This window comes from Jaculus jaculus, chromosome 11, assembly GCF_020740685.1.
Source record: "Jaculus jaculus isolate mJacJac1 chromosome 11, mJacJac1.mat.Y.cur, whole genome shotgun sequence".
NCBI lineage: Eukaryota > Metazoa > Chordata > Mammalia > Rodentia > Dipodidae > Jaculus > Jaculus jaculus.
The window spans coordinates 112,106,213-112,131,749 of record NC_059112.1 but is presented as its reverse complement, the minus strand read 5'-3'; the positions used below and the strand labels follow the sequence as shown (position 1 = coordinate 112,131,749).

Below are 25,537 nucleotides of genomic sequence, written 5' to 3'. Positions count from 1 at the left end.
CCAAGAACAGGGCTGACCTTTGGCTTCTCTGAGCTACACATTGAACACACACTGTGGTGGGACCAGGAAGGCCCTTCCTATGGCCTCTCCAGACCGCTGACCCAACCCAGTGAACAAACCTTCACTCTTGGATTCAGGAATAACCATCCCCCGGGTGGTTTGTTACTTGTGGTGCTGGTGCTGCGGGTAGAACCAGGACCTCATGCATACTAGGCAAGTGCTCTACAGTCACTACCTGTTCAGCTCTAGCAAATGTGGACATCTGTTACAGCACACAGAGTGACACAGGCACACGCCACATGTGGATGAGCCCTGAAAACACACAGTGCTGGGGGAGAAGCCAGACAGACACAAAGCCACACACCACATGACTCTGTTCACATGTAATGCCCAGGGCAGGCGAATGCACAGGCAGAGAACAGTCAGACCCGCCTGAGAGAATCTCCAATAAACAATGTTGCTGAACAGAGAGCAGCGAAGCGCTGATGGTTAGAACCATCAAGAGTAGATTTGTGTTTCCCCCAGACCACAGTGGAAGGCTTGCAGCTGCCAAAGCACCTGATGTGTCCACAACAGTCCTGCCTTCACATCCACTGAGTGGACCTGTTTTGGATGTCGAATTTCAAGGCGGCCTGATAGAAGGTTTTTTTTTTTTTTTTTTTTTTTAAATATCAGATTGCTTTAGCTAATTACATGAAGCACTAAAATGCCTTCATGACTTTGGCAGCTTTTGTTGTAATTTTTGGCAGCTGAGATTTATCTGAGGAGACACTGATGGCCCTGAGACTATTCCAGGGCAATTCTATTTGTCCTTGAAGGAAACTCATGGCCAGATATGACCTGGCCCAGGCCTGTAGTACCAGGAGTTGTGAGGCAGGAGGAGTACAGGCTTGAGGCCCATCTTTGCTACAGAATGAATTCAAAGAACCTGGGTGACTTGGCAAGACCCTGTGCGAGGCCCTGGATCCCCCAGGCCTCTAAACAAAGGAAACGCATGGCCTCCCTTGCTCTGAGAGACTTTAAGTTGTCCCCAGTAGTCCACAGACCTGGGGGACAGCTGTTGTCTGCTGAGGGACCACTTGCCCCTGTAAGGCCGTGCACCTGACCCACAACAAGTGTCTCTGGGTCACGGCAGAAAGAAGCCAGTACTGGAAGAGCCCCACGAGCTGCCATGGTCCTGCGGGACACTCCAGCACCTGACACCTGCGGTTCTGTCCCTGTACCCAGCGACACACTCTCCCACATAGTTTCCATCTAACGACCCCATACTGGGCCTTTAGGCCACACTGCAAATCACCATGTGTGGAAGATTCAGCAGCTCCGAAGCTGTGTAGAAGTTGTGTTCCTAGTAAGGTCAGAAAGCACAGTGGGGCGCCAGTCAGAGGGGACGGAGTATTCAATAGCTGCTCCACATGTCACCACAAGTGAGAGGGCCAGATGTGTGCTTCTGATGTGCAGGTCTGACTATGGCCTTCATAATACAGATTCTAGGGCCCAGTGAGGTGTGGGCATTAGCAGCCATGCCAGTCTTCCTGCTGTGACACATGGCATGCTCCTGTGTCTCTGAGCTCCACTCTGTAGTCAGGAGAGCAGAGTGAGTGCACCAGTGGTATTCAAAGAGGTGCTGTGTACAAAGTGGTGAAAAGTAATTTCTTCATATACTGTGACCAAAGAATATTTGATAAAAATATTTTAAGAGGGCTAGAGAGATGGCTTAGCAGTTAAGGCGCTTGTTTGCAAAGCCAAAGGGATGCAGGTTCGATTCCCCAGGACCCACATCAGCCAGATGCCCAAGGTAGTGCATGTGTCTGGAGTTCATTTGCAGGGACTGAAGACCCGGGCATACCCATTCTATATCTGTCTCTCTCTCTCTCTCAAATATTTTTTTTTTTTTGAGGTAGGTTCTCACTCTGGCCCAGGCTGATCTGGAATTCACTAGTCTCAGGGTGGCCTCAAACTCACAGCAATCCTCCTACCGCTGCCTCCCAAGTGCTGGGATTAAAGGTGTGCACCACCATGCCTGGCTCTCAAATATATTTTTTTAATTTAAAAACACTTTAAGAATTAGGTAAAGTGTACAGTCAGCTGTGTGCTGATAAGAAGCCTGGATCTCATGAGCTGGGAAGTGCTCTGCAGAGCTGGGGCTCAGGCAGTACCTCAGGAAATAAGTGGCCTGGTGTGAAGGTGGTCATGTGGCCACCGTCAGCCTCTGGGGGCTCCCTGTGCCACCCTGAGATGTGACATTTCACAGGCAGGAAGGAGTACAACTGGGCACAGGGGCTCACACGAGGGGCTCAGAAGCAGGAGAGGGCCACAGACCACAGCGTGGAGCATGCTTCTGCCTGTACGCCCTTTGCAGAGGATCCACTGGCCCTCTTTCTGAGAAGGAAGCATCATGGTGGGAGGAGGTTTGACCTGAGTTTCAAGGGAGAATCTTTTCTTCCTTTGTAGCATGGCCAGGAGGTGAAGATGAAAAGTGAAGGGCAGCTCAAAACCCAGGAATGCACACAGCACGTTGGAAACCAGAGCATGCCGCAGACATGCTGATTTTCAAGGGCCCTTCTTATCAAAGTCAGGTTCTTTTAGACCACTTAGGTGCTGCAAAGGTGGCTCGGTAGTTAAATACACTTTCTTGCAAAGTCTGCCAGGCCAGGGTTCAATTCCCAAGCCACCCATGTAAACTAGATGCAAAAAAAAAAGGAGCCAGGTGTGGTGGTGCCTACCTTTAATCCCAGCACTTGGAAGGCAGAGATAGGAGGATTGCCATGAGTTCCAGGCTGCCCTGAGACTGACTACATAGTGAATTCCAGGTCAGGACTAAAGTGAGACCCTGCCTTGAAAAACCAAAAGGCACAAGCGTCTATCATTTAATTGCAAAATAATCTAAAATCATTTTAACGGAGCTGGGGAGATGGCTCAGTGGGCAAAGTGCCTGTCACATAACCATAAAAACATGTGTTCAGATCTCTACAAGCCACGTAAAATACCAGGCGTGGCAGCGTTTCTGTAACCCCAGTGCTGGGGAAGGAAGCAGAGAATCCCTAGCACTCAGTGCCTAACTGTGAGCGCCAGGTGCAGTGAGAGGCTGTGATTCAAAGAATATGGTGGAGAGCAGCCGAGGAAGACATTGGATGTAGACCCCGGGTCTCCTCATGTTTGAGCACAAAAATGTGCATGTGACCTGCACACACATAGGCCACACATGTGAACACACACTGAAAAATCTTTTAAATAACTTCAGTGAACTAATCAACTTTGTCATGAGGACTGAATCTAGGGCTTGTGCTTGCTAGAACTAGCAATATTCATAGCCCTTTTGTATTTGGGGGGTGGGTTTTGAGGTAGGGTTTCACTAGTCCAGGCTGACCTGGAATTCACTAAGTAATCTCAGGGTGGCCTCGAACTCACAGCAATCCTCCTACTTCTGCCTCCCAAGCGCTGGGATTAAAGGCATGCACCACCATGCCCGGTTTGCCCTTTTGTATTTTTAAAATGTTTATTTTTATCTGAGAGAGAGAAAGAGGTAAGTAAATAGAGAGAGAATGGATGCACCAGGGCTTCTAGCTACTGTAAACGAATTCCAGGTGCATGCACCACTTGTGCACCTGGCTTTATGTGGGTACTGGGTTGTTAGGCTTTGTAGGCAAGCACTGAGCCATCTCTCCATCTCATTTTTTAAGACCCTGAACTTGCAATCCTCCTGCCTCAGCCTTATGAGTAGCTGGAAATATAAGTCTATGCCACCAAGCCTGTCAAAAATCACTTAAATTTTGCTGGACGTGGGGTGGCACATGCTTTTAACCCCAGCACTTGGGAAGCAGAGGTAGGAGGATTGCTATGAGTTTGAGGCCACCCTGAGAAGACACAGTGAATTCCAGGTCAGCTTGAGTTAGAGTGACACCCTACCTTGGAAAACCAAAGAAAAAAAATCACTTAAATTTTATGTATTAGCAGATATTAAACTTTGGCTGTCTTTTAAATGTTGCCAATCCGAAGTGGACTGACTAGTCCATGGGCTGGGGTTCTGGACTGAATAAAAGGAGAAAGTGGGTGGAGTATCAGCATTCATCCCTCGCTGCTTCCTGATCGTACAAGTGGTGTGATCAGCTGCCTCCTGCTCTTACAGCCGTGACTTCCCCGCTGTGATGGACGGGTTCCTTCCAACCATGAGCCAAAATCAATCCTCCCTTCCCTTTACAAGACACCACAATGAGGAAAGTAACGAACACAGGTCCTGACCTACACATCTGCTTCTCACAGGTCCACAGTCTGTCCCAACATGCTCTTTTGTGGTCGCCATGAGCTCTGTCAGCACCTGAAGGATACCATCAGGGCTCCGGTCTGACCAGTGACCCCAGCACAGAGCCTGCCATGAGATGGCAGGGCTCCATTTGGGAAGGGGAGGAATGGAATGCCTCACGTTCAAGTCCCTCCCTCAGTGCTCCCAACAGCCAATGGGTGACTTCTGCCTCCATCTCCCTCAACCCCATGGCTCAAGCAGGCTGGCTGAATGTTCTCTAGGGGACACAGGTCTCCAAGTATAACTATGATTTGCTTCTGAAGGAGAAAAGCTATTTGGTTGAAAAGCAATGGCAACCTTGACCATAGCCAAGGTATTCTGTGACACTACCCTGAACCAGCCTGAGGCAAGCTCACTCAGCCACGAGAGAAGCCAAGAAGTATGTGTCCACAGGGTTGGGTGACAATCTCTACTTACCAAACCTGTCCCACGTTGACTAGGGACAGGTAGAGGGCCCAGAGGGCAGCCATGAGCACCATGTTGGCACAGCCAGTCACCAGGACGAAGGAGGAGAGGCCCAGGCCAAGAAGAGCCAGCAGGTCCAAGTTGAAGTTCATGTCTGACCAGTCTAGCAGCCACATGACAGTCGGAGCGTAGCTCCAGGCATCCCAGCCAATCCTGCCTTGGAAGTAGTTCTGGACGCTCCTCAGGTACAGCTTGCAGGGCAGCAGGCCCCGGTCACCAATGAGGGCTTTGTTCTGATGGAATGCCACCAGGAAGGCCACGACTGGAAGACAGACAAGTTCAGGGGGCGTGAGCAGGAACAAACTCCCTGCTGTACGAATAGGGGACATGAGTAGGAACTGAACCACCTGGCCCATAAGACCTAAGAAAGAATGGGGAGAGGGGAACAAATAAGGATAGACCCCCCCATGGAGCAGAGGATGCAATAAGATTTGACCCCCATGGGGACAGGGGACATGAATAGAGACCATCCTCCATGAGGACACAGGGCATAAGTAGGAACTGGGTCACTGTGGGGATGGGGGATACAAGCAGGAACAGACTTCATGGACACAGATTTGTTTTGCAGAGGCGTGGAGCTGGTTGTGGGAGAGGAGGTGCAAGTGATGGTTTGGTGCCTGAACTACACACTCCAAGAATGTGAGTCCTCTCAGGAGCCTTTGTACCTAGAGAGCCCAACCTGGAGAAGGCACATTATGTGCACATATGTGAGCTGTGTTTGCTCACATGTCATGTGAGCAGGCCATGTTGCTGACACAGACTGACTGGTCACCTGTTAGCACTCAGCACTTACCACCACAGCACATCATGGTGACCCAGCTCTATTGGCAGCATCACTCCATGGGCCTGTATATATATATTTTTAATTTTTCTTATTTTTATTTATTTGAGTGACAGAGAGAGAGAAAGAGAGAGACAGGCAGATAGAGAAACTGAGAATCGGCGCGCCAGGGCCTTCAGTCACTGGAGTTGCAAACAAACTCCAGACACATGCGCCACCTTGTGCATCTGGCTTATGTGGGTACTTGAACCTGGGTCCTTTGGCTTTGCAGGCAAGCACCTTAGCTTCTAAGCCATCTCTCCAGCCCTGGGCCTGTATCTTAAGCCACTCACATGGAAGTCGTGGCTGCCTGACTCATACCTGCCTTCTGTGTCCATCCCCAGAACCACCCTCAAGAGCACTTTCACTTCCTCTGGACACACTCCATGTTACGTGGTGTGGACTTCACAGAGCTGCACCCCCACCAGAACAGGGTGACGGGTCATCCACCCTGGGAGGGGACAAAGAAAGGAAGGCACTATTCAAGGACTCCATCAAGACACCTCTGGGTGGAAACACATGCTGCACGATGCCACGTTCCTGTGACGTATGGGCACTTTGTGAAAAGCACAGTAATACAAATTGCACTGCATCCCAGGCAATGTGGAGGCTGAGATGGAGGGACAGGAGCTGAGCCTCAGGCCCACGGCTTGCCTGAGCTTCATGATCAGACCCCCATGAATGAAGCAAATGGCCGTCGTCTACACTCAAAGGAGTGCTGATGGACTGTACTCATGGAGCATACACGATGATGTGTATAAAAAGACAGCATGACACAGTACGGACAGTCTGGAATGTGGGCTAAAATAACCTGATGTGCCGGGTGTGGTGGCACACGCCTTTAATCCCAGCACTCGGGAGGCAGAGGTAGGAGGATCGCCATGAGTTTGAGGCCACCCTGAGACTACATAGTGAATTCCAGGTCAGCCTGGGCCAGAGTGAGACCCTGCCTCAAAACATCAAAACAGGAAAACCACTACCACCTGATACACTGTTGCTCTATTATATGGAGACACGTCCAAATTAATTGAAGATATGTAATTATTAAGGGGTTGGGACAATGGCTCAGTGGGCAAAAACACTTGCTGCACAGGCATGAGGGACTGAGAGGGCCTGAGATCATGAGTTCAATTCCCAGCACCCACATAAGAGCTGGGTGTGGTCACACGTCTGTAACCCCAGTCCTGTGAGGAGCAGAGACAGAAGGTTCACTGGGACTTGCTGGTCAGCCAGTCTGACTGGAACAGGCCACTTCAGGTCAGTGGGCAACTCTCCAGGAAACTGGAGGAGCAGTAAAGGAGGAGATCTATGTTCATCTCAGCCTCCACATGTGCACATACAGGGAGTTGCACCTCACTCATGTGTCCTGATGCTATGCATACAAGCATACCCCATATAATACACACATATGCCTGAATAAATAAATAGTACCAATTAAGTCCCAAGGAAAGCTCAGGGCACTGAATTAAGTAGAAATCAGAGACATGATCATCTTGAAATATGCCCAAGTATTTAGACGTTAAGGCATGCCTTTCTAAAGAAACCAGAGGTTTAAAGGGGAAGGAGGTGTGAGAGACACTGCCAACATTTTTAATTTTTTTAATTTTATTTTTATTAGCATTTTCCATGATTATAAAAAAATATCCCATGGTAATTCCCTTCCTCCCGCCCCACACTTTCCCCTTTGAAATTCTATTCTCCATCATATTACCTCCCCATCTCAATCATTGTACTTACATATATACAATATCAACCTATTAAGTACCCTCCTCCCTTCCTTTCTCTTCCCTTTATGTCTCCTTTTTAACTTATTGGTCTCTGCTACTAAGTATTTTCATTCTCACACAGAAGCCCAATCATCTGAAGCTAGGATCCACATATGAGGGAGAACATGTGGTGCTTGGTTGGCTTTCTGGGCCTGGGTTACCTCACTTAGTATAATCCTTTCTAGGTCCATCCATTTTTCTGCAAATTTCATAACTTCAGTTTTCTTTACTGCTGAGTAGAACTCCATTATATAAATGTGCCACATCTTCATTATCCACTCATCAGTTGAGGGACATCTAGGCTGATTCCATTTCCTAGCTATTATAAATTGAGCAGCAATAAACATGGTTGAGCACGTACATCTAAGGAAATGAGATAAGTCCTTCGGATATATGCCTAGGAGTGCTATAGCTGGGTCATATGGTAGATCAATCTTTAGCTGTTTTAGGAACCTCCACACTGATTTCCACAATGGCTGGACCAGATTGCATTCCCACCAGCAGTGTAGAAGGGTTCCTCTTTTTCCACATCCCCGTCAACATTTATGATCATTTGTTTTCATGATGGTGGCCAATCTGACAGGAGTGAGATGGAATCTCAATGTAGTTTTAATCTGCATTTCCCTGATGGCTAGTGACGTAGCACATCTTTTTAGATGCTTATATACCATTCGTATTTCTTCCTTTGAGAATGCTCTATTTAGCTCCATAGCCCATTTTTTGATTGGCTTGTTTGATTCCTTATTATTTAACTTTTTGAGTTCTTTGTATATCCTAGATATTAATCCTCTATCAGATATATAGCTGGAGAAGATTTTTTTCCCATTCTGTAGGTTGCCTCTTTGCTTTTTTCACTGTGTCCTTTGCAATGCAAAATCTTTGTAATTTCATGAGGTCCCAGGGATTAATCTGTGGTTTTATTGCCTGAGCAATTGGGGTTGTATTCAGAAAGTCTTTGCCAAGACCAATATGTTGAAGGGTTTCCCCTACTTTTTCCTCTAGCAGTTTCAGAGTTTCAGGTCTGATGTTAAGGTCTTTAATCCATTTGGGCTTAATTCTTGTGCATGGCGAGAGAGAAGAATCTATTTTCATCCTTCTGCAGATATATATCCAGTTTCCCCAACACCATTTGCTGAAGAGGCTGTCTTTTCTCCAATGAGTATTTTGGGCATTTTTATCGAATATCAGGTGGCTATAGCTACTTGGGCTTACATCTGGGTCCTCTATTCTGTTCCACTGATCTACATGTCTGTTTTTGTGCCAGTACCACGCTGTTTTTGTTACTAACTGCCAACATTTTTGAAATTAAATTAGATGAGAGTAAAACAAATAAAAATGTGTGGGAAGCAGCCCTTGGTGGAAAGGTCTCACTAGGAAAGGTCTCGAACCTACACATCTACCTCAAATAAACTATACAGTCAAGGTACCCAGAAGCATAGGAGAAATGTTTGGAAGGTTAATGCAGAAGCTGATGAGAATGAGAGCAGGAAAAAAGCAGAGGGAAGGGCAAGGTGAACAAAAGGCCTCTGGAAAGGTCTGTACAAGGGAGGGGCTCAGGCCAACTGTGTGAGTGCAAGAGCAGGCAGACCCTTGCCAAGGGAAGGGCAGTGCTGCTACCCACAGCTACAGAGAAGAAAACTGCACATTCCCCTGAGACCATAAAATGTAACAGCTTTCATAAACTGGACCAATTACTTGATAAGAGAAGTAAAGGGAGCTGGTATACAGCTCGAGGACAGAGCACCAGCTGAGCATGCGTGAGTTCTGTCCCCGGCACAAGGAGAGCAGACAGAAAACATATCACAGTCAAGCGCCATTCAGAAACACAAGACTGGCTTAACATCTGTAGGAGACAGTTCCACGGTGCTGAGACAACTATACAACCAGTGTTTCAGGGAGGAAGGCATTTATTTCAAGCTTACAGATTTGGAGGAAAGTTCCATCAATGACAGAAGAAGATGCTTCCATGCTTTCAAGCAGAGAAAAACAACAAAACAGCAGCAAAAGCCAAAAGCAGCAAGTGCACAAATCCATCAGCTCAGACTTTTGGGCTGGAATCAGATCTGTCCCCAAACACACTTTTGGGCTGGATCCCAGGATCCGGCCCCCAGTGACACCTCCTCCGGCCAGGAGGCTGGAGACCCAAGTTAACCAACTTTAATAAAACACCTGAGGGGCTGGAGAGATGGCTTAGCGGTTAAGGCGCTTGTCTGCGAAGTCTAAGGACCCATGTTCCGGAGGCACGTGCAAGGTTGCACGTGCCCACTAGGTGGTGCAAGCATCTGGAGTTCTATTGCAATGGCTGAGGCCCTGGCATGCCAATTCTCTCTCTCTCTCTCTCTCTCTCTCTCTCTCAACTCTCTCTGATAAAAAATAATAATAACAGGGCTAGAGAGATGGCTTAGTGGTTAAGGCATTTGTCTGTGAAGCCAAAGGACCCAGGCTTGATTCCCAAGGATCCACGTAAGACAGATGCACAGGTGGTGCATGCATCTGGAGTTTGTTTACAGTGGCTGAAGGCCCTGGTGTATCCATTCTCCTTCTTTGTATCTCTCTCTTTCTTTTTCTTTCTATCTCTCTCTAAAATAAATCAAATAAAATAAACTTCAATAATAATAACAAAAAAAACCCACTTGAGGCTATGAAGACATACATTCACACTACCGCACTATTTGAACACCCAACAATGTAATTCATCACAATGGCAGCCAAAAAAAATTAACCCCCCCCAAAAAAAAACCCACAGAAAAAGTGTAAGATAACAGACCAAAAAAAGCATGCTGGCTTTTAAACATATATAGAAAGGTAAAGGAACTGATTTTGGTGGTGCACACCTTTAATCCCAGCACTCTGAAGCCAGAGGTAGGAGGATTCCTGTGGTTTTAAGGTCAACCTGGGACTACAGAGTGAGTTCCAGGTCAGCCCGGGTTAGAGTGAGACCCTACCTCAAAAAAAACCAAAAGATAAAGGAAGCCAAAATAACTAGGAGAGGAATAAAGTCACAGCAAGGACATCACCCACCACAGTGCTTACTACAAACCTACAGTAACCATGACCATGGGATAGGTACAAAGACAGCCAGCAGAACCAACGGAGCGGAACACAGTCCAGATGCAGACTCACACAAATCCACAAAGGTACCGAGACCAAGTACAACAATGAAGTCCATTCACCAACATTTACTGCACCAGCTGCCACAGTGTGGACGTGGCTTGTTCCCAGGAGTTCCTATGATGCAGGCATACACCTTGGTGTGGCAGTGTTGGGACCTTTCAGAAGCGGGGCCTAGTGGGAGGTCTCAAGACTAGCCTATTTTTTTAAAAAAAAGATTTTATTTATTAGAGACACAGAGAGGGAGGGAGGGGGAGAGAGAGAGAGAGAGAGAGAGAATGGGTACGCCAGGGTCTCTAGCCACTGCAAACGAACTCCAGATGCATGTGCCACCATGTGCGCCTGGCTTACGTGAAATCTGGAGAATTGAACCTGGGTCCTTAGTCTTCACAGGAATGTGCCTTAACCACAAAGCCATTCCTCCAGCCCTTATTAGAGCTTTTTGTTCCACCAAAAGGTACTCACCAGTACTACCATGGTACCTCCTGCTAAAAGGTTGATACAGCAAGAGCCCTCACCAGAGACAGCACCATGTTGTGTGGACTTTCAGTGTTCAACACTGTGAGATAAATAAACCTTCATCATATATACCAAGACCCTAGTTATCAGCAATGCCAAATATGCTAATACTACATCTATATACAAAAAGACAAGCTTAAGTTTGGATGTCACACATTACACAAAAATTAGTCCTAAAAGCTGGGTGTAGTGGCACATGCCTTTAATCCCAGCACTCGGGAAGCTGAGGTAGGAGAGTGGCTGTGAGTTTGAGGCCACCCTGAGACTACATAGTAAATTCCAGGTCAGCATGGGCTAGAGTGAGACCCTACCTCAAAAAACAACAACAAAAAAATTAGTTCCAAAAGCCCACAGAGGAAGTGTGGCACATAAAAGAACAAAATGTAAGCTTCCAGTTAAGATGGCAGAATAGGAGCTACACCAAAAACAAAAGGGGACATAGAGACAGGATTCTGCACAATAATCCCTTCTCCCAAGCCATGAAGATAGCAAAAGAAACTCAGGAGATCCAACATCCATCGATATGACAAGAAAAAGATAGCTGACCCTATCATAAGACATGCTACCTCTACCACATCTGCAGGGGCCCAGGAGAAATTTCAGAGGAAGTACTGCTCACCACTGCTGGCCTGACAGCCAGCTCCAGGGGAATGGCAACAGACACTGTGGTCAATCAAAATATAATAAGAGACCCAAAGGCTGCAGGGCATGGTGGTGCATGCCTTTAATCCCAGCACTCCAGAGGCAGAGGTAGGAGGGTTGCTGTGAGTTTGAGGCCACCTTGAAAATACAGAGTGAATTCCATGTCAGCCTGAGCTAGAATGAGACCCTACCTCGAGGGGGGGGGCGGGGGGGGGGAGGAACAAGAAACCCAAAAGCTGCAGAGAACTCAACACTAAACCAGTAAACCAGACTGCTAACACACCCACCAGGGTTCAGGAACCATTGCAGAGGAGGGAGCGGGAGGACTGTAAGAGCCATAGGCTGAGTAGAAATTTCCTGAGGCACAGCATCGCCCCTCCTCCCCAGAGAGACTGACTGAGACCTTAATTAACCAACATCAACAAATCAACAATCTCACAGAGGTGAGCCTTCAGGGAAAGCATGACCAGGGAAGAAGGGGTATAGCACTACAAATCTTAAAAAAATAATAATAATTAATAAATAAATAGTATGAAGAGAGAGAGAGAGAGAGAAACTTCTAGAAGCAAATATAAAAGAAGATCTAGGCTTGGTGTGGTGGCTCATGTCTATAATCCCAGCAATCAGGAGGCTAGGGCAGGAGAATTGAGAATTGAAGACTATCCTGGTCTACATAGTGAGACCAAAAAAGCAGAAAAGAAAAAGAAAAAGAGGGAAAGAGAGCCCAGTGTGGTAGAGTGCACTTGTAATCCGAGAATTTAACAGACAGAGAGAGAGAGGGGGGCACCAGGATCAGATCTTCAGCTGCATAGTGAGTTTGAATCCAGAATAAACAAAAGACCGAGGGGGAGAGAGGGAAAGGGAGATACGTTTTTAGATGTAACACCAAAAGCTTGGTCCATGAGCTTTATGAAAATGAAAACCTTTGGACCTGCAGAAGAAGCTTTCAAGAAAATACAAAAAATATGATGGAGAATGGAATTTCAAAGGGGAAAGTGTAGGGGGGGGAGGGTATTACCTTGGGATATTTTTTATAATCATGGAAAATGTTAATAAAAATTGTGAAAAGAAAAAAATAAAAAATAAAAAGACAAAAAAAAAAAAAAAGAACTATCCAAAAAACAGAAAATTCAAAAACTGAGCCACAGACCAGGAGGCAGTATTGGCAAACCACATACCTGGTGAAGGGCCAGAACTCGTGACAGTTAAACAACTCTTAAAACAGGAATAAGAAATCCCACTAAAAAAGTGGGAAGTTAAAAAGGGCAAAAGACGTGAACAGACTCTGAAATGATCTGTCTCACACAGGTGCAGACTGCAAGTAAACACAGGCAAAGATGTGTCGGGTTTCCTGCTACCAGGGAATGGCAACAAGATGCCGTAAGGCAAGATCTGGATAAAACAGATAATACCAAGTGCTCTGGAGGATCCCAAGCCAACATCCTAGTTTGATTTTTCTATCTGTTTTTATTTTGTTTTCCTGTGATGCAGCCCCATGGGTTTACATGTATATATGTGTAGGGCATGCATACAAGGGGCCCAGGAGAAATGGCAGAGGAAGTATTGCTCACTGTGTAGAGGTCAGACAACTTTGAGGTACTGGTCCTTCCACACAGGATCTCTACTGTTGTTTGGCCACTGGTCCACTGGCTTGAGATTCTCCTGATTCCACCTCCCAATGCCCTAGGTGTGCTGGGATTACAGATGCATGTGCCTCGTGCATGGTGCTTTACGTGGGTTCTGGGAATCCAGATGCAAGCAGTGCTTTTAACTACCAAGCCACCTCCCCAGCCCCTTCTATGGGTTTTGAAAATACTTAGAACTATCCATTACTCAGCACTGTACAATGAAATCCTGCCCCCCTGCAGGTAAACACCCCCCTCCCTGCACCCTAGACCACTGTGGGCCTCCCTGCCAACAGAGTGAGGAGGGTATGTGCTTAGGACCTGCATGAGGGCAGTGCGAGCCAGGGGGCTCCCTCAAAGCTCAGCAGCAGAAGCCAAGGGGCTAGAAAGGGACTACGAGGGAGGGAGGGAGGAGAGGAGAGGGATTTAGGGGAGGGCATAAAAGATCTATAAACAGAGGGGCAGAATACCAGGGGTGGTGGTCTAAGTAGGGTCAGGAGAGAGGACGGAGGGAGGAGAAATTTAAGTTGTTGTGAATAAGTCATATAGAAAACTACTTCTTTGCTAGCTAATAATATTTATACATACATACATACATATATATTTAAACATATACATATATTTTATGTATACGTGTGTGTGTGTGTATGTATCTCCTGTGTGGGTAGATAATGTTGTGCCCAGAAGCCATGATTATAAGAAAAACTTGAAATGCCAGGGATGGGTCACCTTCCAGTGAGTTGTTGGCCAGGAGATTCCTGATGCCCCCAAGACTCCACAGACAATTGCCAAGGCTCTTGATTTCCTACCAGGAATAGATGGTAAGACCCTACTGCTGAAGACTCCACATACTTGGGCTGCAAATGACTGAGATATCAAGCTGGAACTGAGCTGGAAGCCTCCTCCCTGTTGACTAGCTGTCAGCATGCTGGACAGAAGTATGCAGCACACAGCCTTTTGGGGGGCAAGAAGTCACCAATGGCCTTAACCAGCAGAGGACCCTGCAAACCTTCCAGCTGGCCAGATAGGCCAAGTGTGCCAACTGGTGCAATAGTACCATGTTTGTTTGGGGGGAAACCAATGACGCTGTGGTAGTTTGAACAGGTGGCCCCCCATATATTTAGTATTTTATTAGTTTGTACTTTGGATCTGCAGACACCTGGCTGGAGGAGGTGTCACAGGGCAGATCTTAAGCTGGGGTGGTGGGTTTGAAATTCCAATCTAAAGATAGGCAAAGTGCTTAGTTCAGCCTGGAGTTCCTGAAGTGTGCCGTGTGGTGTGGCTCTGGGGCTTGTGGCCTCTCTCCTCTCTCTGCTTGGACCTGTGAAGGCAGGCCAGCTTCTTTTGCTATCACAGAACTTCCCCTGGATCTGTAAGCTTCGATAAATCCCTTCCTCCATAACTGTGCCTGATCTGATTGAACTGGAGGCCCACTCCACAGAAAGAATTTATGCCTGGAACTAAAAACTTAGCCAAACGCCTATGGCTGTGAGAGGGGAGAGTGAGTCAAGCAGCACTGGCAAACTCGGAGCTAACAAACCTCTAAGGTCTAGAAGCCCACAAGAGTTGAAACCCTAAAGGCGTCCAGTTTGTTGTGCGCCCCCTTCCGCTAAACTCCTTGCTTTTATTCTGTCTCCCCAACATTTTCTTCCAGGACTGTCTTCCTGCAGTCAGTTACTCCATCGATATACTCTCAGGTTCCCTTAGATAGACACCCCTCTGGGAAGAGTAACGGCAATTACTCTAGCATCCCATTCAGCTAAAACAGTTGAGACTGATCAATCATCGTCCTCTTGCCTCTAACAACAGTTACAGTGTCTTCTCAAGACAGTGGGAAAGGAGAGGGAGTTGGGTAGCTTTGTTAGGCAGTTAAGGTGACTGGGCCCCTCAGAGTAAGGTAGGAATGTCTGCCCTCAAAATCTGCAGTTGCTAGAGATCTGACTTGGGCTGGAGAGATGGCTTAGCAGTTAAGCGCTTGCCTGTGAAGCCTAAGGACCCCGGTTCAAGGCTCGGCTCCCCAGGTCCCACGTTAGCCAGATGCACAAGGGGGCGCACGCGTCTGGAGTTCGTTTGCAGAGGCTGGAAGCCCTGGCGCGCCCATTCTCTCTCTCTCCCTCTATCTGTCTTTCTCTCTGTGTCTGTCGCTCTCAAATAAAAAAAAAAAAAAAATTAAAAAAAAAGGATGCATTTCCATAGTTAAAAAAAAAAAAAAAGATCTGACTTATCCCCAGATCTGTTTTTCCAAATACAACCCAAGCTCCTCCTAGGAGGGAAGTCCCCTTTCCTACAACTTAAGTCTAATCCCGACATTGTGGTTGGTCAAGTTCAGCCCCCAGAACTTGGCATCATGGCTGGTCTCTACCTGAGCCAGCCCCTACCCCAAACCAATCATCCCTCACTCTGGCTCACCTGAGCTGGAAGGGGAAACGCGTCACCACAGTAAGGTTATAAACAGATGCACATGAGGGGACAAGCCTCTCTCAGGACTGCCTGACCATCACTCCTGAACCTCCAGTTTTTGGTGAGTCTCCCCTCGTCTCGGCCTGGCTGGCCCTCTACCCTCTCTAACTCCCTCTGCACGTTTCTCCCAGGCCCACCACCTGGGCTCTCAGACCACGTGGGTGTACCCATTTTCCTTCCCTTGATTCTGTATTTACCACAATAAATGTGGTAACTTAATAATTAGCCTTCTCTGTCTTATTGTATCCAATTCTTTGGTTAAAAGCAGACAAAAACTCAAGAGTTCAGGGTTTGATGACTCTATTTCTGAATCCCTAACACCCCATTTCAGCTGGAGAGGTGATAAGCCCTGGAGGGAGGGACACTACTTTTCAGATGGCAGTGACCAAGGTGACTAAGATTCACTACAGTGCTGAGAAGTGACAGTGGAGTGTGTTTGTCACTGAGACATCTCCATCACACCCTCCGAGGCTCAGAGGCCCCTGAAGAAGCGGTGGAGGAAAGAATGAAAGAATGTAAGAGCCGAAAGAAGGGGAGGAGTATTTGCAATGCTACCTCCAGACACAAAGTGGCCTTGATATTCACGATCTCACAGTTGCTGAGGCTACCTACACAAGGCCTGCATAACAACGACATCAAAACAGAAGAGAGTTTAATTGGAAAGCAGGGGTTCAGTGCAGGGAGGATTTGGGAGGGGAAAATGGAGGTCATGGGAGGAAGTTGTGATCATGATACACTATTTATACTCATGAAAATTTTCAATGAAAAGATTAAAAAAAAATGAGGGAACCCGGGCGTGGTGGTACACGCCTTTAATCCCAGCACTCGGGAGGCAGAGGTGGGAGGATTGCTGAGTGTTTGTTTGAGGCCACCCTGAGACTACATAGTGAATTCCAGTTCAGCCTGAGGCTATAGTGAGACCCTGCCTCAGGAAAAAAAAAGGGAATTCCTGATGCTGCAGAGGACAGAGCACAGAAGGCCATCACTCAGCAAAGGCAGGCAAGATACAAGCGGCCCTTGCTACAGAGAGAAAAGTAAGCTCACACTAGGGAAAAAAAGCAGAGTGTTCTCAGGGTGACAGACATGTGGGAGACCACCACTCCTGAGGAGGCCACACCTCAATACCAGTGCAGCCCAGACCCCATGCCAAGCGGCCTCTCAGCATAGACACTGTCTCCCAAACATGCAGCCTTTGGCTACCTCCCCTGCATATCTACCGGGTCCATCTCCCACATGTCACAGGAAGATGTCAACCTCCAGAGGAAGACCCCCTGAGCCCTACTGCCAGAGCGCTGAGCACAAGCCCGTGGCTGCATGCCGCTCCCACCCGGCTTCTGCCAGCCCTGAGTATTCTGCTCTGTCTCTGACAATGCCAACTTCCCAAGACTGCTCAGTACTGTGGAGGATAAACCAATGAGAGTTCAGCTTTTTTTTTTTTTACTTTTTAAAGAAAAAAAAAAACATGCTTGTGAATCTGCAGGCATGTGTGGATGTAGATGATTTATGTATGTAGAGGCACGTGTGTGCCATGGCACACTTGGGGAGGTCTAAGGACAACCTCTGCGAGTTCGTCCTCTCCCTCCACTCTGCTTGAGACAGGGTTTCCCTTGTTGCTGTTTTGTTTTTGCTGCTTTGTGTCATGTGCACCAGTCTAGCTGTCCCATGAGCTTCTGCACTCTTCTGGCTTAGCCTCTCATTGTTATAGGTACACTTGGATCACAGAACCATGCCGAGTACATGGGCACTGGGAAACTAAACTTGGGCAGTCAGGCTTGCAAGCAAATGCCTTTAACCACCAAGCCATCATTTCTCCAGCTTTAGTCCAGTAGTTTTTTTTAACACTGATTTTAGAGAGTTGAGTGGAAGCCAAGGTTGTCACACCCACAAGGACCATTCAGTAAGGACCCCAGCTCTTCTCTGCACCAGGAACTGGCCAGGCTGACACATAAAATGTAAATGGAGCTGGGTGTGGTGGCACAAGCTTTTAATCCCAGCACTCAGGAGGCAGAGGTAGGAGGATCACCATGAGTTTGAGGCTACTCTGAGACTACAGAATTCCAAATTCCAAGTTAGGTCAGCCTAAGATAAAGATCCTACATCAAAAAAAAAAAAAAAAAAAAAAAGGAAATGGAGCTGATTCCTCTAGGAGAGTGACATAGCCCAAATCTTTAGCAGTAGGTCACTACCTCACGTGAGAGACATACATGAAGAGCAGACATGCTCCATGCCCACCATGCTCAGGCAGACCTGGACAGGGCCTCTGCAGTCCTCTAGAGCCCTCCAGGGGGCTGACTGGCCCTGCCTGGCAGAAACTTCCCAGCCTGGCCCAGGTTTGGCTTTTTATTTTTAATACAGAGGGGGGGGGGAGAGGGAGAGGGAGGGAGAGGGGAAGAAAAAGGAAGAGAGGGGGAGAGAGAATTGGCACGCCAGGGCCTCCAGACAATGCAATACAACTCCAGACGCTGCATCAACCTGTGCACATGCACAACCCTGTCCACACGTCACCTTGTGCATCTGACTTATATGGGATCTGGGGAGTAGAGCATGGGTCCTTAGTTTTTGCAGGCAAGTGTCCTGACTGCTAAGCCATCTCTCCAGCCCTGTTTGGCCTTTTTAAACAACAGGCTGAGCCAGGTCTACCAGTGTCCACATGGTCACAGACCCACTCTCCCCCAGACTAAATTTCTGGGGTTTAGGGACATGGTTAGGAGGGAGTTAGAGCCCATGGCTGCACCCATCACATTAGGTAAACAGAGGTTTTGAACGTGAACTCTGCACACTGGCAACAGGCAGGCCAAGCACAAGGGTGGGATGGGATCTCAGCTGGCAGAGAATCGCTAGTTGTGTGGGGGGGCGGGTGTCAGCCTTTACCACCTACAGTGTGTGATCACAGCTGGCCTCCCCCACCTCCTAACAAACTTCTGTGAGCAGAAACTTGAAGGGAGAGGCTAAGGTAAAGAAATCTCAGCGTGACCACCAGTCAGTTCCCTCAATTCTGCCTTCCTTCCTCCTGGAGGAGGCCCCCAAAGTGTCAAGAAGAGATGGGATGCTTCCGTGGATTGGAAAGGCCTAAACGGAACCTGTCTTGTTCCTCAGCTGAGCGTCACGGAGCAGGTGCACACACACGCACACCTCCACCTCCAATGAATCCAGGCGGGCCGTCTGCCTACAGTACACCCCAAATGGGCCAGGTGGAAACTGCTGGACCAGCTTTGGGTTGGGTAGGAGGTGTGAAGCCAAAGTCTCAGGATAAGAACCGTAGTCCTCCCTCTCCCTACATGGGGAAGGGAGCCCGATGCGGGGAGTGCCAGGGGGAAGCTTCGCCCCTTACCTGCGCTAGGTGGGGATGGGGAGGAGTCCAGGGATTCAAACAGGCATGGGGCGGGGGTCTCGGAGCACGCGAAGGGGCGGGATGGGTGCGCGCGCGGGGTGGAAGGAAGGCGCGGCAGCGGGTCCCTGCCAAGCGCGCCAGGCAAGGGGGTGAGACGGGGTCGCGGGGCGCCGGGCACTCACAGTAAACGAAAGCGAGCGCTTTCAGGAGCACGACCCTGGTCAGCCAGAAGGTGCCCGGGCGCAGGCGGGCTGCGTCGCCCGCAGGATCGCCAGCCAACTTTGGGGACGACCTGGGACTCCCGCTCGCATCCCGGACCTTCCGCCTCCGCAGCGACTCCCCGGGCGCAGCCATTGCCCTGCCTTCTCTGCGCAAGCGCGAGAGGCCCCGCCCACGCCCCGAGGCCCCGCCCCCTCCCGCCGGACCGCCCCTTGGCGTCCGCAGTGCTCCTTGGCGTCTGCAGTCTGAGCTGCCTGCAGAGCTGATCTCAAGATTCGTGGTCCAGGTGAGGAAAAGATGACAAAGAGCCGAGGACGTGCCCTGGTGCAGTTCCCCAGCCTGTGCAGAGGAAGGCCAGGCCTGGGGTGGCTATCGGCAGAGTAAGAACTTCACCCATGGCGCCCAGGCTGCCACTTGGGGGTGGCAAGTGCCTCACAGATGCCCCCTCAGCCACTCAGCACGGAGAATGCTGGGCAGTTGTCACAAACAGCAAGCACGGACAGCTTCCAATTCGACTGGACTCTTTAGCTTCCTCACTCACCTGACGACCCCCTCTCCCCGTGTGTGATCACCAAAGAGCCCACTTGACAGTTGAAATTCCTTCAATGTGGGACTGAGCTTCTCAAGCTATAAGGCCACCAAGGACTCACAAAGGAGAGTGGACTACTGACCAGTGTGGCCTGAACAGAATCCCAAAAAGACCACCAGCAACTCCTTTACTTGCTTTCTTTCAACTGGATTTTTTTTCAAATGTTTTATTTTACTTATTTACTTGAGAGAGGGAAAGATGCAGAGCAAGCAAGAGAGAGAATGGATGTGCCAGGGCTTCCAGCTACTGCCAATGAACTCCAGACACATGCGCCACGTTGTGTGTCTGGCTTACATGGGTCCTGGGGAATTGAACCGGGACCCTTTACCTTTGCCTTAACTGCTAAGACATCTCTCCAGCCTCCTACCCTTTGGTTTTTTGAGGGTCTTGCTCTGGCCCAGGCTTACCTGGAATTAACTACGTAGTCTCAGGCTGTCCTCGAACTCAAAGGCAGTCCTCCTACCTCTGCCTCCCAAGTGCTGGGATTAAAGGCAAGCTCCACGCCTGGCTCAGCTGGGTTTTTACAGGCCAGGCTGGCCTTAAATTCATGATCCTCCTGACTCTGCTTCCCCAGTTCTGGGGTTACAGGCCACCTCCCACCCCCCCCCAGGTTTCTGGTAGTAGCAGTCAGGCAGTCACGGCACAGAAGTGGTTCTGGAGAGGTGTGCTGCAGCATTCCTCAGGGAACAAATGTGCAGGGTACTAGCAGGCCAGGCCTGGAGGCGATGAGGAACTGTGGGACTCTCTGGAGGTACAAGGGCTTTTTCTTATTCATTTTTCAGACCTCATTCCTTTGTGTGTAACACAAATGTTTATCTTTTTTGTTCATTATTTATTTATTTATTTGAGAGCAATAGACACAGAGAGAAAGACAGATAGAGGGAGAGAATGGGCGCGCCAGGGCTTCCAGCCACTGCAAACGAACTCCAGATGTGTGCGCCCCCTTGTGCATCTGGCTAACGTGGGACCTGGGGAACCGAGCCTCGAACCGGGGTCCATAGGCTCCATAGGTGAGCGCTTAACCGCTAAGCCATCTCTCCAGCCCACAAATGTTTATCTTTTTACATCTTTACACTATTTTGTTTTCTAATGTATATGTTGCCTGTATGTGTATATGTTGTGTTCATGTATGTGGGCACATGTGTGTATGTGGGAAGTGTGTATACACACATGTGGAGCCGGGTATAGATGCTGAGTGTCTTAATCACTTTCCTTTTTGTTTGTTTATTTTTATTTATTTATTTGAGAGCGACAGACAGAGAGAAAGAGGCAGAGAGAGAATGGCATGCCAGGGCCTCCAGCCACGACAAACGAACTCCAGGTGCATGCGCCACCTTGTGCATCTGGCTTACGTCGGTCCTGGGGAATTGAGCTTTGAACTGGGGTCCTTAGGCTTCACAGGCAAATGCTTCACCAAGCAATCTCTCCAGCCCCCACATTATTTTTATGAGACAAGGTCTTTCGCTGAACTTGGAACTCACTGATTCGGTTAAGACTAGCTAGCCAGCAGGTCCCGGGGAGCCTCCTGTCTCCACCTCAGTGGTAGGGTTACAGGTGCATGCTGCCATGCCTGGCATTTTCTGTGGGTGTTGGGGATCCAGACACAGTTCCTCATGCCTGCATGGCAAGCACTTTACCTGCCAATCCATCTCCCCGGCCCAGCTCTTAAAAATAAAAACTTCCAATTCTTGCATGGTCAAACAACTCATTAGTATTAATACCTCCAAAAATGCAGTGAGCACATGAAGGCGAGGACTGTGTGGACATTGGACCCCTCACCCCTAATGTAGGCCGGATCAGCAACTTCAGGGACCCCTTTTCCAGCTACCTCCTATTGCTGGGGTACTGACATATAAATCCATCCTACACTTTGCTTTATTTATGTATTTTTGGTGTGTTTCCTTTTCTTTTCCATGGGAAGCCCTCCTTCATGAGCCCAGCTGTGAAGTGTGACCCATCACAGATGTTGGCAGTGAGCTGTAAAAAAAAAAAAAAAAAGAACCTTTTACCTTTTGTTGTCTTCCACAAGCCAGCATGTGCCCAAGGTCTCCCTATCTCTGGAACTGGAGGAAGTTACCTCAGTCAGTGTCCTGTATCCATGGCCTTCCAGAGGAGTCCTCACCCTGCACCTCCCCTCTTCGATGGTGGGTGTCAGGCGTGGGATGGGCAGGCAGGGACATTCAGGGAGGACAGCTCAAGGCTGCAGAGTATTACCAGGTCAGAAGCCAGAGCTGGGCAGGAAAAGGAGAGGAAGGACAGCTCTGCCATCAGGTGTGACCCTGGGTGCTATTGCTCAGGTGGGGACAGTCCTCACAAAGGGCTTTTTGTCCTCAGCTTCCCTTGTGGGGGATGCATTGTCCTCCCTGCAGAAGGGCACAATAGGGCATTGTGCAGAGTAGAAAATGGGCCCCTTGTTCCAGCATGGAACTCTGCTAAAGCTGGGGCTGAGCTCTGGGCTCGCTCTCTCTCTCTCTGGGTTTGTCCAGGGTGGGCAATTCCAGCTGAAGGGTCTACAGGGAGCTCCTGTCCTCTGTGGCTCAAGTTTCATGCTGGGCCTGACTTCCTGGGATGCTGTCTTAATTGGCTCAAGAGCAGGTCACAGGGGCCAGAGCTGGGCTAGAGAGCCCAGCCAATGGCTGAGTTCTTGCTCATTTCTATTACATTACATGTCTGTAATCCCAGAATTTGGGGCTGGGGGAAGAGGATCACATATTCAAGGCCAGCCTGGGTCACATAGTGGGGATCCTATTTCAAAAACTAAAAGTGGCTGAGCGTGGTGGCTCACGCCTTTAATCCCAGGGAGGCAGAGGTAGGAGGATCACTGTGAGTTCGAGGCCAGCCTACATAGTGAATTCCAGGTCAGCCTGGGCTAGAGTGAGACCTTACCACAAAAAATAAAATAAAACAAAACAAACAAAAAACCTAAAAGTGAAGCTGGGTGTAGCAGCACACACCTTTAATCCCAGCACTCAGGAAGCAGAAGTAGGAGGTGCTGTGAGTTCAAGGCCAGCATGGAACTACAGAATGAGTTCTAGGTCAGCCTGGGCCTAGAGTGAGACTCTACCTTGAAAAACCAAAAAAATTGGGGGCTGGAGGGATGCCTTAGCGTTTAAGGTGTTTGCCTGCAAAGCCAAAGGATCCCGGTTTGATTCTCCAGGACCCACGCAAGCCAGATGCACAGGGGGCACATGCATCTGGAGTTTGTTTGCAGTGGCTGGGGCCCTGGCATGCCCATTCTCTTTCTGCCTCTTTCACCCTCTCAAATAAAGAAATAAAATATATTAATTTTTTTCAAAAACCCTAAAAGTGCATTGGCATATTAACCACTCATAAACAGCAGTGAACTGGACTGGAGAGATGGCTCAGTGTGTCCAGTGGTTGTGATATAGTCATGAAGACTTAAGTGAGTTTGGATCTCCAGGACCCATGTAAGAGTCAGGGGTGGCAACGCACGTTTGTAATCATCCCAATGCTGGTGAGATAAGAAAATCCCTAGGATTTGCTGTCTAGCTAGTGAAGGTTATCGGTGAGCTATAAGTTTGGAGAGACCCATCTCAAAAAATAAGATGGAAGGCTGGAGAGATGGCTCAGTGGGTAAGGCCCTTGCCTGCAAAGCCTAGTGACCCATTTGATTGCCCAGTACCCACGTAGAGCCAGATACACAAAGTGACACATGCACCTGAAGTTGTTAACAATGGTGAAGGCCCTGTGTGCCCATTCTCTCTGTTTCTCTGCTTGCAAACAAAAATATTTTAAAAACTAAGATGGAATATTAAGAAAGAGACTCGACATTAACCCCTGACCTCTACATGCATGCACACACGAATATGCATGCACACAGGTATGCACACCACACACACACAAGGCACGATTTGCTCCATCATGGATAGATATCAAAACTATCAGCTAAGGAAAGCTGGGCTTGGGGGCTCAGGACAAAGGAGACAGAGGTAGTGAGTTCGAGGCCACCCTGAGATTACACAGTGAATTCCAGGTCAGTCTGGGTTAGAGACCATACCTAAAAACAAAAAAATTCAGCCAAGGGCTGACGAGATGGCTCCACAGTTAAAGGCACTTGCTTGCAAAGCCTACTGGCCTGGGTTTAATTTCTCAGTATCTACATCAAGGCAAACTGGTGCATGCATCTGGAGTTCATCTGCAGTGGAAGGAGGCCCTGGCACACCCATTCACTCTCTCTGCTTACAGTGATAAAAAAATTAAAATAATATCAGAGACTAGAGAGATGGCTTAGCGGTTAAGCACTTGCCTGTGAAGCCTAAGGACCCTGGTTCGAGGCTTGATTCTCCAGGACCCACATTAGCCAGATGCACAAGGGGGTGCACGTGTCTGGAGTTTGTTTGCAGTGGCTGGAAGCCCTGGCACGCCCATTCTCTCCCTCTCTCTCTCTTTCTATCTGCCTCTTTTCTCTGTCACTCTCAAATAAATATATAAAAATGAACAAAAAATTTTTTTTAAAAAGTGCTTGCTTGCAAAGATGGCCTGGGTTTGATTCTCCAGTACCCATGTAAAGCCAGAAGCACAAAGTGTTGCTTGTGTCTGGAGTTCATTTGTTGTGGCAGGAGGCTCTGGTGCACACATGCTCTGTCTGTCTGCCTCTATCTCACTCTCAAATTAAGATATACATATGTGTGTGTGTGTATAATTTTTAAAAATTTATCAGCTAAGTGAAACAAGTCAGACACACAGCGTATGGCACCCTTTGTAGGAAAACCAGAAGAGGCAAAGCCATGGGGAGAGGCAACAGGTTAGTGGTTCCTAGGGGCTGGAGTAACGGAAAGGCATCCCTTGGGGATAATTTGGAACTAGACAGAGGTGATGGGTATGTATTGAGCTAGACATTCTAAACACCACTGAAGCCTTCAGTTTATAATGTTTTTTTTTCTTTTTAAAAAATATTTTATTTTTATTTATTTATGAGAGAGGGGAAGGAGAGACAGAATGGACATGCCAGGGCCTCCAGCCACTGCAAATGAATCCCAGATGCATGTGCCACCATGTGCATCCAGCTTACATGGGCACTGGAAAATTGAACCTGGGTCCCCAGGCTTCACAGGCAAGCATCCCAACTGCTAAGCCATTTCCCCAGCTCTTTTTCTTTGAGACATGATCTTTCTCTGACCTAGGCTGACCTGGAATTCACTCTGTAGCTCCAGTCTGGCCTCCAACACCTGGCGATCCTCCTATCCCAGCCTCCTGAGGTCTGGGATTAAGAGTGTGCGCCCCTATGCTTGGCATTATGATAGTTTCGTTTTTGTGCTATGTGAATTTCTCTTCAACCTAAAAAAAATTGGGACAAGGTTTCACTCTACAGCCCTGGCTGGTCTGGAACTTGCTACATAGAGCAGGCTGGCCTCAAACTTGCATTGATCCTCCTGCCTCTACTCTCAAGTACTGGGATTGCAGGTGTACTCAGTATCTGGCTTTCCCCCAGTTTTCTTTTAAAGTGAAACAAAAACAAAACCACAAAACTCCCTTGAAGGGATCTGAAGTGGGATGTTTCACAATTTCCAGGAAGATACTGCTTTCACCGCTGGGATAAGTCACCACCACACCACTCCTACTTCGGAGCACCGGGCAGCTTGAGGTCTAGAATCTGCTGTGCCTTGTGCCCCAACATGCTCCACAGAGAAAGCACAGCCTCCGCAAACCCAGATGGAGCTGAGCAGCCT

The 25,537-nt window shown here is 48.3% G+C and overlaps 1 protein-coding gene across 2 annotated transcripts in view; it reads right to left on the bottom strand.

Moving 5' to 3' along the window:
- Lmf1 (lipase maturation factor 1) overlaps positions 1-19,393 on the bottom strand; it is a 103,502-nt gene extending 84,109 nt beyond the window's left edge. Inside the window, exons 1-2 of one of the 2 annotated variants that reach the window (XM_004651971.2) lie at positions 19,222-19,393; positions 4,718-5,027 (exon numbers count right to left, since the gene is read on the bottom strand). In XM_004651971.2, coding sequence (XP_004652028.2) covers positions 4,718-5,027; positions 19,222-19,393 — 482 coding nt within the window. Of the gene's footprint in view, positions 1-4,717; positions 5,028-19,221 lie in introns of those variants that run through there. The other variant, XM_045130063.1, reaches the window with a different exon arrangement.
- Between the last annotated feature and the right edge of the window lie 6,144 nt (positions 19,394-25,537).